We start from the raw sequence: 12,310 nt of genomic DNA, 5'->3' as shown, positions 1-12,310 counted from the left end.
AAAACACCAAAACAAAAACCAAAAAATGATAATGATCATTCATTGGGCAGATTAAAAAAAAAATAACACACAAGATACTGGGTGTCTCATAAAAGGATGTCACCTTAAATTTGATGAAGAATGGCTGATGTTTGCACACATAGGTGGGCCCCATATCTCTGTAAAATTGAGTCTCGAGAGTGGGGTTTCCACGATAAGGTCCTTGTAAGTCATCTTCAGAGAGAGTGTGTCAGTTACACACATACAGGTGGTAAACGAATGCTTGTTAGGAAAACGTCACTGGCATCACTTGTGGCCATTTTTTTTTTTTTTTTTTTTTTGAGACAGGGTTTCTCTGTGTATCCTTGCCTGTCCTGGCTGTGTAGACCAGGCTGGCCTCACACTCAGAGTGCTGGGATTAAAGGTGTGCTCCACCACACCTGGCTACCTGTGGCCATTCTTAGTGGTTGGGAGTCCAGGAAACAACTAAGTATGTTCATTTGGTACCAGGGACGAACCCAGCACCTTGCACATGGCCAGGCAGTTGTTCTCTGCTGCTGAGTGACACCCCAGCCCTTACTCTACCTTTAAATAGAACTTTGTTATTTACAGTCCTCTTGGGCTTCCCCTATGATAGTCTGCTGTTCTGGTTTGCCCGTGTTGGTGGTCCAGCGGTTTTCAGTACTCTTTAGCTGTTGGCGTGGATTTGCCACCCTTGTGTGCCTGGGATCAAATCCCTACCCTGCGTGACTTAAAGGAGAAATTGATTATTTCCACTTATGGTTCCAGAAGTTTCTATCCCTCATGGTACAGAGGGCTTGGCAGGGAGCGTTCACTGTGGTGGGAGCTTGTGGTGGCAGCCTGGATGAGACCGGAGAACAGCAGGAAGGTAAGGCCAGGTTACTGTGTACATAGATCCAATCCTTGTGGTCTACCTCAGCAAGCCAGATGTATTTTATTTAGTTATTTGTCTGTCTATTTAATTAGTTTTGGTTTTTTGGCTTGGTTTTTTTGTGTAGCCTTGGCTGTCCTGGAACTTGCTGTGTAGACCAGGCTGGCTTCAAGACTCAGAAATCTGCCTGCCTCTGCCTGCCAAGTGCTGGGATGCAGAGCGTGCACCACCACGCCCAGCCAACCAGCCAGTTTTTAAGAGCTCCATAGTAACCTCCCAGTGCTACCACCAGTCTGGGACTCAGTGTTCAGAGCATGAAGCTGTGAGAGTCGGCTCAGATGCAAAATTTAGGGCCATCACTTTTTCCAACTCCACTTCCACTGCTGTTTGTGTCTTACCTTTCAAACTTGGGTATTAGGTCTTTTGCCACACAGAAAAGTTAATTTTCTTTAGTCAATATTTTTAAATTTTAGTTTTTAGGGCCCTGGCTAGTCTTTCAGAGGACTCTGGTTTGGTTCCCATCACCCTTATGGCTCCAGTCTCAGGGGAGTCAACATCTTCCTCTGCCCTCCATGGCACCAAACACTTACACGGTACACAAACCTACGTGCAGGAAAAACAGCATATGCATACAATAAAAATAATTTAAAAATTAGTTTTCATCTTCTTGCTATTTCCTTCCTACCTAGGGTTATAGAACTGTTCTTTTATATATATTATAGTATGTTTGTAACTAAATATTTGTTTCTGTTGAGAACATTTTTTTCAGTTATATCAAGTTAGAAGTCTAATATTGCTAATATTGCTGATCTGAAATGCCATTTGCTCATCTATAAAGTTTCATCAGTGGGTAGGCCTACTTATTGATTCTGCTCTTTCCATTAATCAGTTTATTCATTCTTTTACTAACAATAAAATTTTTAACTACTCTAGCATTTTGATTATGTCTGGTATCACCTCCAGAAGGACAACACATCCCACAAAGACATAAACATTGGTTTCTCAAGGGGCAATATTCTTTTTAAAGTATGAAGCATAGAAAAATCATAGTACAGGGCTGGAGAGATTGCTCAGCAGTTAAGAGCACTGCTTGCTCCTCCAGAGGTCTTGAGTTCAATTCCCAGCACCTACATGGTGGCTCACAACTATCTATAATGAGATCTGGTGCCCCCTCCTGGCATGCAGGTGTACATGCAGATAGAGCACTCATATACATAAAATAAATAAATAATCTTTAAAATGAAAGAAAATCATAGTACATAGAACCTGTTTGTCATTTGATATAAAAATATGTTTTACAGGAGCTATCACAAAGAAAGTAGAGAGATATTGCTGGATTTTATTTTATTTTTGTTTTTTTATTTTTATTATTTTAATTTTTTGGTGAATGTTTAAAAAAAGTTTTATTTTATTTGTAATTATGTGTTTGTGTGTGGGTATGTGCATGTGAGTGCAGTTCCCATGGAGGCCAGAAGAGGGTGTTGGATTCCCCTGTAGCTGCAGTTAAAGGCTGTCGTGAATTACCTAACACAAGTGCTGTATTTCTAGTCCCTTATAGTTTTATTATGTCTGGTCATGTCCCGTGTCAATTAACATCCCACCCCCATTTTGCTTTTTCTCATTAATCTTTCCAAGGACATTTAGCAGTGATTGTTTTCTGTTTATTGAGTGTGCCAAGCTGGTTTCTGCTGGTTCTACTTTGTGGTTTCCACACTCTTCCCATTCAAGTTATTTCTCTATGTTTTATTTTCTTGTATATCCTTTATCAACATTTATGTTGTTTCTCCCTTTGTGTTTCTTTCTCCTCCCCCCTTCTCCTCCTCTTCCCCCCTCTTCCTCCTTTTCTTCCTTTTTGGGCTTCTCTGTGTCCCTCTGGTTGTCCTAGAATTCACTCTGTAGAGCAAGCTGGCCTCGACCTCAGAGTGCTGGGACTACAGACATGCGCCGCCACACCCAGCTGACATTTTTAAAGCATTTCTATTAGATTTCTCTTAGGCTAGTCGGAGCTGGCTGAGAATGCTAGCACTCTTCCGTCGAGTCTTTTCCGTTTTGCGTGCTGTTACTTGCATTCGTTTCCTGTCGCTGGCTTGATGGATCACTGGAAACCCTAGTGGGAGTCCAGGTTGGCTGCCATGTAGCTGTGGAGGCCAGATGCTTGAAATCTGCTCCATTGGGCTACAGCCAGAGTGTAAATGGCCCCGTGTGCCTCTAAGGGACTGAAGGGAGACTCCGTTTCCTTACTCTTGGTGTTCAGCTCCTTTAGCCTGTGGCCCCACATTCGCCAGTTTACTCTCCACTTGGCCACATTATGTCTGTCACTCATGGGCTTTCACTACACGGTCCACTCTGTCCTGAAGCTCTCCACCTTCTCACGGCCTCAGCCTTAAAGTGCCAAGATTCCAAGTGTGTGCCACCATAGCCCTCCTCTTCCTCTCCTTCCTCTTTCTCCTTCTGCTCCCCTGCCTCTTTTTTCTTTCTGTGTGCTGTATATGTGTATGTGTGTTTGTGTGTGTATGTGGGTGTGTGTGCCTGTGTGCCTGTGTACACGTGCGTGTCCATGCCTGTGGAGGTCAGAGTTCAACCTCCAGTGTCTTCTTCAGTCACTCTCCACCTTAGCCTTTGAGACAGTCTCTCACTGGCTCGACTGGACTGGCTGCGGCAGGGATCCGCCCATCTCCTCCTCACAGACACCCACCCAGCTTTTTATGTGTGTCCCGGGGGATCTCAAGGTTGACTCTCAAGTTTTCGCAGCAAGCACTTTACTGACTGAGCCCTTCTTCTCCGCCCCGCCTCCCACTCTCGGCTTCTTTAACGCTAATCCTGCCTTAGCTGATTTATAAAGATCCTTGTTATCCATTGAGCCTGCCCAGATAATCCAGGCTCATCTCCTTGTCATCAAGGCCTTGCTGTCTGGGAGGTGGCATGGCCTTCAGTCCCAAGGTCTGAGGGTGTCCATCCAGACTATCCTGCTTTTCCTGGTACACAGGGGGGGGAGGGGGAAAGCAACTGTTTCTGTTTCATCTATCTGATGCACTTTGTCAGGCTCCTAATATTTTGTCTTGTTTTTCCATTGTCTTCAGGCCGTTTGGTATTTGGTTCCTTCTCCGAGATTTACTGGCAGTTATGACCCTTTCCCACTTTCATTTATGCTATTTGTACCTCATTGTTTTCTGAGAACGTCCTGACTAATACCAAATAATAGCCATGAGGCCAGACAGACATCCTTGTATTGTTGGTAACTTCACAAGAATTTGCTTAATTATTTTACCACTGAGCGTGGTAAATTCTAATAAACATGATTAAGCTAAAGGGCTTCTGAGAAATTGAGTCTTTGTAAACCAGGATTTTAAGTCAGGAATATATTGAAGTGCAGAAGCCATTGTGACTATGAAAGTAACCTACTAATAGTTTTTCCACTAATGATCGTGTATTCCGGGAATAAATTTTTCTCAGTCATGATGTTTTGCTTTGCGAATTACTACTCACTTCTCTTTTGCTGATATATACATAAAATTTGACTCAAAAATAAAAATTTTAAAAAGTGACTGTGGTGGCATGTACCTTTAAGCTTAGCACTTAGAAGGAAGAGGCAGTTGGATCTCTAAGAGTCTGAGTCTAGCCTGGTCTACATAGTCAGACCCTATCTCAAAAAAAAAAAAAAAAAAAAAAAAAAAACCAAAGTAAATAAAAGAAATTAAATTAAAACATTATATGTACAAGTGTGTTGCCTACACACATGTATGTGTGCCATGTGTGTGCCTGGCGTGCATGCAGGTCAGAAGAGGGTATTGGATTCCCTGGCACGGAAGTCACAGCTGGCTCTGAGCCACTGTGTGGATGCTGGGAACTTAACCTAGGTCCTCTGCAGGAGCAGCGGTTATGCTCAGCTGCTGCGCCTTCTCTCCAGTCCCTATTTGCTGTCTTTTGTCTTCTGTGTGTCCTTTAGCAAGTGAGTTTGGCATAGATTGTTTAGTATTCGCTTTGCGTCCCCTGGACAGCTTAGGTGCTGTGACTCATCCAGTTACACTGAGAGAGCTAGGGACCCTTCTGCTTTTTGTGTGATCTTGAGCTGGTGGCAGAGTATTGTTCATACCGACTTTACTGACTTAGGAGGAAGATGCATGCTAGCACATGTGAGGTCCTAGACTGAACCACAAAAACAAAACAGGCAAAAGCACTTGTAATAGCATTAAATATTATTTGGGTCTCTTGGGTCACCCCTTTCTAATCTCTACCAGTGTCTTCTACTTACCTGGCAGTAGGGCTGTGCGCCAACCCCCCCACCCCCCGACCCGTGGTACTTACATACCTGCTCTGTCCTGTAGCATCTGAAGTGAGGTCGGGACTTGTGGAACAAGTTTTCTCATTGTAAACATGTTCAGCCCACACAGGAGGGTCATATCTACCAGCTCAGCTTCATTCATAGAAACCCGTCGGGCCAGGCAGGGGTTTGCTCAATACAGGCCTGCTTCCGATGGGATGGTCTTTCGGGTGCCTTGGGAGTTGTCTTTGAGTCTTTACTCATTGCTGTGCTCCCGTGAAACTGCCTAGCATTTCAGCGGTGTTATTTCTGGTCTAGGGACAGGCATTACTGTAGTCACCTCTGGTGTCAGGGCTTGCAGTAAAGTAAACTGGTCTGGTAGCGATGCCTCTGGGACAAATCCTGTGTGGTTATGCATTAGCCTTTGGGTTGTTTATCAAGAAAATCAGCAGATTTCGAGAACTTGACATAGAAATACAAGTCAGGGGAAGCCCATTCTCTCACCAGAGGCTGGGCTTCTTGAAATGGCAATTTTCAGCTCCACAGAGTGATTCTCCTCCTGAGATGTTCCCTTAGTTCAGAGTTTCAAACTGATGCCTAGTGTGTCCCAATGGTTCCCAAAGCCCAGGGCACTGAGTTCTAACTTAAACCTAGTAAACCAAGGGGGTTGGCAGTGACTAGCCTAAATATCTGAAGGCAGATCTTCTGGCTGGGTCTCTTTGTTTTTAAATCCTCGTCAGGTTTCATTTACTTAAACTGGAACATGATGTTTCTGAGCCGCGCATGGTGGCTCACGCCTGTAATCCCAGCACTCGGGAGGCAGGGACAGGTGGATAGACGTGAGTTCAAGGCCAGCCTGGTCTACAAAATGAGTCCAGGACAGCCAAGGCTACACAGAAAAATCCTGTCTCAAAAAACAAACAAAACAACAAACAAACAAAACAAAAGAAAACAAAAAAACCCCCTGCTGCCTCTGACTTCTGAATCAACATACTGCTGAATTCATCCTATGTAAGTGCTTTTCCTAGGAAAGTGTTGCAATGAAAAGTTAGTAGTTTTGTGGGTTTTTTTTTTTTCATACAGTGTAAATTCAGTTCTTTCTTTCCCTTCTGCAGCAAACCAGATCATCACTAATATTTCAATATACAACGAAACCTGCCTGAGATGGAGAGCCCTGAAGACAGCCAGTGTAGAAGAGATGTACTTGGTAAGTTTCTAAAATGTACCGTACTTGCAGATATGTGTATCATGTAGAAGTTTAAAACATACCTAGACGAGGGGGGGCTGGAGAGATGGCGCAGTGGTTAAGAGTGCCGCCTGCTCTTCCAAAGGTCCTGAGTTCAATTCCCAGCAACCACATGGTGGTTCATAACCATCTGTCATGTGATCTGATGCCCTCTTCTGGCATGAAGGTATACATGCAGGCCATAATAATATATAATAATAAATAAATCTTTAAAAAAACATATCTAGAGTCGTTAAGAGATGTATTGCCCGGCGTGGTGGCGCACACCTTTAATCCCAGCACTCGGGAGGCAGAGGCAGGCAGATCAAAGTGAATCTAGGACAGCCAAGGCTACACAGAGAAACCCTGTCTCAAAAACCAAAAAAAACCAAAAAAAAAAAAAAAAAAAAAAAAAAGAAAAGAAAAGAAGAGAACAGCTGAGCCATCTTTCTTTCTTCTTCTGCCCGGCTAGCTGTTCTTTCAGAGGACCCAGGTTCAATTCCAAGCACCCCTATGGCAGCTCCCCCTTATGTGTAACTCCACTTTTAGGAAACTCAGTGTCCTTTTTTGACCTCTGTGGGCACCAGGCACGTATATCTACACAAACACACACGTAAGCAAAACACTCATACATATAAAATAAATACATAGATATTTTAAAAATATTTTTTAAATCTACAAGGCTAAAAAATATGCTCGTAGCAGCCATTGGCAGAATATGTATCATAGTGAGAGAGTAAGAGGCACCAAGGCAGCCACTGGTGCTGCCGCCACCTGAAGACAGACTCCACAGTGGGCAGTAAGAAAACGTAGAAGCTGCTGGGCTCCGTGGCGCATTCCTCTAATTCCAGCACACAAGAGGCAGAGCCGGGTGGATCGCTGTGAGTTCGAGGCCAGCCTGGTTTACAAAGCGAGTCTAGGACAGCCAGGGCTACACAGAGAAACCAAAGGGGGGAAAATGTGAAAGTGTCTTGAGTTACGTATCCTGGTGCAGAGTCAGTACTCAGCCAGCCTCTGGTGGAGGTCCAGCGATCTTTGGTCACATCAGTGTCTCTGCAGGGACCAGCTTCTGTATGTGTTACGTAGACAGCCACAGGGCCCCTGTGAGGCTCAGTGAGCACTGAATGAAGGGTGGTTATGGGGAGACAGGGGTCTTCTGCCTCAGATATTGGATGTCATCGAAAGGATGAAGTACCCTAGTCAGGTCGTGTCTGGTTTAGATTTCTAATTTGCTCTCTAGGAAAATGGTCCTTGCTCCCGTGGTTTTGCTAGTAGGCTTCCACACTGTAAGCATGAGAGCCAAAAAGAGCAAGCTGCCTGCATAGAGGCCTCTGAGTTTTGCTCTTTTATTTTATTTGTGGGACAGTTTAACTATGTATCTTAGGCTGGCCTTGGGCTTTCTGTGTGGGCCAGCATGGCATAAAATATTCAGGCCCAGAAGGCTGGAGAGGGGCTCGGAGCTTAAGAGTGTCTGTTGCTAGGCCGGGCGTGGTGGCGCACGCCTTTAATCCCAGCACTTGGGAGGCAGAGGCAGGCGGATCGCTGTGAATTCGAGGCCAGCCTGGTCTACAAAGTGAGTCCAGGATGGCCAAGGCCACACAGAGAAACCCTGTCTCAAAAAACCAAAAAAAAAAAAAAAAAGTGTCTGTTGCTATGGATGTATGCAGAGTTTGGTTGCCAGTGCATACATCCAGCATCTCACACCTGCCTGTACATCCAGCATCTCACACCTGCCTGTACATCCAGCATCTCACACCTGCTGTACATCAAGCATCTCACACCTGCCTGTACATCCAGCATCTCACACCTGCCTGTACATCCAGCATCTCACACCTGCCTGTACATCCAGCATCTCACACCTGCCTGTACATCCAGCATCTCACACCTGCCTGTACATCCAGCATCTCACACCTGCCTGTACATCCAGCATCTCACACCTGCCTGTACTTCCAGCATCTCACACCTGCCTGTACATCCAGCATCTCACACCTGCCTGTACTTCCAGCATCTCACACCTGCCTGTACATCCAGCATCTCACACCTGCCTGTACTTCCAGCATCTCACACCTGCCTGTACATCCAGCATCTCACACCTGCCTGTACATCCAGCATCTCATACCTGCCTGTACTTCCAGCATCTCACACCTGCCTGTACATCCGGCATCTCACACCTGCCTGCCTTTACATCTGGCATCTCACACCTTCCTGCCTGTACATCGGTATCTCACACATGCCTGCCTGTACATTGGTATCTCACACCTGCCTTAACACCCCCTCTCCAGGGGCTTCAGTGCCATCCTTTGTCCTCTGTGGATACCTGCACACAGATGCACATACCTGCTCCACACACGCATAAATAAAATATAATCAAGCCCCCTGAGGGTTGCTATTATAGCTATCAACTGTACAATAAGTTCATGTACTTTTATTCTAATATATATATACATATATATATTATCCTTATGGCATTATAATCACCATATGTACAAAATATGTACAAAATATAGTGTTGACTGTTGCTTCACTTACTTCTTCTTAGAAAGAAAAACAAACTTCATAGGTGAGAGGAAGAAAAAAGAGGGGAAGGAGAAAAGAGAACTCCTGGAAAAAGCATAGGTCTCAAGGCATTCAGAGCCTTTCAAGCCAGTAATTCACCCTATGAGTTTTTATCTTTCAGTTCCACGTTTGGGGCCAGAGATGGTATCAGAAAGCATTTGTCCAGGAAATGGTCTTTAACACCACAAGCAGCAGCCAGGCCCCTGAGATATGCCTAGACCTGCATCCAGGTACCAGCTACAATGTTAGCCTTCAGGCGTTGTCTTCAGCACTTCCTGTGGTCATCTCCCTGACAACCCAGATAACAGGTAAATCTTGAATAATAGCACTTGAGTTAATGGCATTAGCACAGAGCTGTTGATAGGCCCAGATAAAGAATACTGTTGCTTTCTGTTATGGTAAATGAAGCTTGCAAGAGAAGGCAGGAAGTGAAAGTGGAGAGCGCTACAGAGAGGCAGCAGTGTTTCATGATCTGAAACAAAGTGGCAATTACATTTAAACAGTGTAAACCTGCGAGTGTGGGCTTTCTGGGCGTTGGAAACATTTAAAATATTTCAGCCAGGCATGGTGTTTCCTGACTGTAATCATAGCATTTGGGAGGTGGTGACAAAATCAGGAGAGGTTCATAGCAAGTGTGAGGTCAGCCTGGGCCAAACCCCCAAATAAAGCAAACGGCAGAAGCAGCAACACTAACAACAAGCAAGTCTAAAACATTTCATACGTAAAAAAAAAAAAAAAAAAAGGATTTCTTGTTACTGTTTTCTAGTAACACATTAAACTAGCATTTTAGAGGTAGTGAAATGGCTCAGTGGGCAAATGCAAGCACAAGCACGGGGGGGGGGGGGGGGGGGGGGGGGGGGGGGTGTTGGGGGTTGGGGGAGGGGTGTTGCGGGCAGGGGCACAACCTGTGTACCGATACCTGGATACCTGGCATTCACATAAAAAGTCAGGTTCAGTGAAAAATCTTTTCTCAAAAAATAAGATGTTGAGCCAGGCGTGGTGGCACACGCCTTTAATCCCAGCACCTGGGAGGCAGAGGAAGGCAGATCCCTTTGAGTTCCAGGCTAAACTGGTCTACAAAGGAAGTTCAGGACAGCCAGGGCTACACAGAGAGACCCTGTTTCGAAAAACAAAAAAAACAAAACCAACCAAACAACAACAAAAAAGATGTTAGCAGGGCATGGTGGCGCACGCCTTGTAATCCTAGCACTCGGGGAGGCAGAGGCAGGTGGGTCTCTGTCAGTTCCAGCCCTGTCTACAAAATGAGTCCAGGACAGGACCACACAGATGCTTGTTTCTAAGCCTGAGACTGAGATTCATCCCTGGAAGTCACATCGTAGAAGGCAGAACTGATCCCACTAGTCGTCCTTTGACTTGCACACAAGTGCTGTGGCACGCACACACCCATGCACACAATACTCACTCAGTGGCAGTTGCCTTAAGCATGTTTGTACCAGGACCATGGTAGGCAATCTTCCTCTCGACTGCCAGTACCTTTGTTTTCTGCTGGCTTTCTCTGTGGCCTCCAAGTCTTTGAGCCCTGATCCCTGGCCTCCAGCACAAATGTCACTTCTTGTATTTTGTCTCAATGAGAAATTAAAAATGTGGAGGTGGAGACTCACTTCTCTACGTCTTCCATTCCCACCTTCCTCCTATATGCATCACCTTCTCTTATGTCCCTGCCCCTATTTAAAGCTGCCATCCCCTCCAGTGTGTCCAATTGAACGCTTATAAAGCAGAACAGCCACTCCATCTCCTGTTCTTTGGTCCTTTTCGTACTTGGGTGGGTTTTACTGCTTTGAAAACATTTGAGGTATACTTTATTATTTTTATTTTCTGTGTGTAGAGCAGGAGAGGGTTGGCTGTGGAATATACGTGTAAGTCAGAGGACAACTTGCAGCAGGTACTTTATCTTTATGTATTTTTACCTTATTTTGAGGCTAAATGCAGCCCAAAGTCGTTCAAGTGCCTGTGTCTGTGCTCATGGCCACCAGGGGACACTGTTGAGCTGCTCAAGTTCTCCGGGACAGTGAAGCCGGTTAAGTACATACAAATACCTGGCTGCTTGTTTGAATTCGCTTTAGAGCAGAGGTTCTCAACCTTCCTGATGCTGCGACCCTTTAATACAGTTCCTCATGCTGTGGTGCCCATCAATCATAAAATTTATTTTATTGCTACTTCATAACTACTTTTTCTACTATTACAAATTTTAATGTAAATATCTGACATGCAGGATATCCAACATGTGACTCCCCAAAGGGGTTTGAGACCCACAGGTTGAGAGCTGCTGCCTTAGAGACTCTGCAGGTTTTTTTTTTTTTAAAAAAAGCAAATTCAAGTTGGTAAGACTTTATTAAAGAGCTGAGAGAGAGAGAGGGAAAGAAAAATCCTTTCATCCCTTAAAAGTGAGAGAAAAGACAACCTTGTATGTTGATGTGTGTGGTAAACCGGGGACTTTCAAATCTTACCAGAAATGTTAGGTTAAGGGTCTGGATCGGGAAAACACAGCCGATGCTTTCCCAGAAGAAAACGGGGTGGAATTTCCCTTCCATGAGCCTCCCATTAAACTAAATCTTACTGATGGGAACGGGATGAAAACAAGAGCTTTAAATATGTTGCTGACCTCAGAGGGGACAGAGAGGAATGTAGAGGGACAGAGACAAGTGTTTGAGAAAGCAGGAGAGATGGCACTGGCTGGAGGGTGGGGAGTGGAGATAACGGAAGTTTCCGGCTGGTGGCTCATGTGGGGCCCATTGACCTGAGGTCTTCAGTACAGGCTCATTCATGCTCCTCGTAGGGCAGGAAGGAGAGCAAATGACCTCTCGTCTCTGATGTAGACCCCAAAGAGGCAGAAAGAGCTCTCGCACGTCGGTTGTACTGGTTTCTTGTTGTATCTAAAAGCTTAAAAGCAAAGTTTTCTTTTCATAGGGACAAGACAGGAAACCAGAGAAAGCTAAAGTGGTGATGGTGGTGGTGGTGGGTGCTGGGGGGTGGGGGAGGAGACCAAGTACCTGTACTTGTGAATGTGATGATAAAGCCCGCCAGCCGTTCTGCACGACGCGGCTGTGGTGTGAAGTCAGTTGTTTCTGTGGAACCAAGAAAGCTAGAGGAGAGCAGGGGGAAAGGATGGAAGCAATTTCTATATTTGACTTCAGTACCCACGCCAGCAACTAGCGTGGGAAATGTCCCATTTCTCGTTGCCTTTTCCTTTTATAAGAACAAGAGACATTTTTCAGATGGGTAAGAAGATGAGCAGGACTGCCCCGTTGTCCCTGCCCCTGCCTCTCACACCGAGCTACTCTGGGGAGCATCACGCAGGACCAGTTCTCCTGACTTTTTCTCCTGCGGACTTCTGTTCTGCACCTGTTGCCCCCAGTGAGGAGTTCATTCTTCCTAG

At 45.2% G+C, this 12,310-nt stretch overlaps 1 protein-coding gene across 1 annotated transcript in view; it reads left to right on the top strand.

The window, feature by feature from the left end:
* Susd1 (sushi domain containing 1) overlaps positions 1-12,310 on the top strand; it is a 114,910-nt gene that overhangs the window by 77,678 nt on the left and 24,922 nt on the right. Inside the window, exons 11-12 of the mRNA XM_051156403.1 lie at positions 6,248-6,339; positions 9,035-9,221. Of these exons, the coding sequence (XP_051012360.1) occupies positions 6,248-6,339; positions 9,035-9,221 (279 nt within the window). The remainder of the gene's footprint in view (positions 1-6,247; positions 6,340-9,034; positions 9,222-12,310) is intronic.

The sequence above is a fragment of the Acomys russatus genome, chromosome 2 (assembly GCF_903995435.1).
Source record: "Acomys russatus chromosome 2, mAcoRus1.1, whole genome shotgun sequence".
NCBI classification, from domain to species: Eukaryota; Metazoa; Chordata; class Mammalia; order Rodentia; family Muridae; genus Acomys; species Acomys russatus.
The sequence above is the reverse complement of the archived record's forward strand: the minus strand, read 5'-3'. Positions and strand labels throughout refer to the sequence as shown.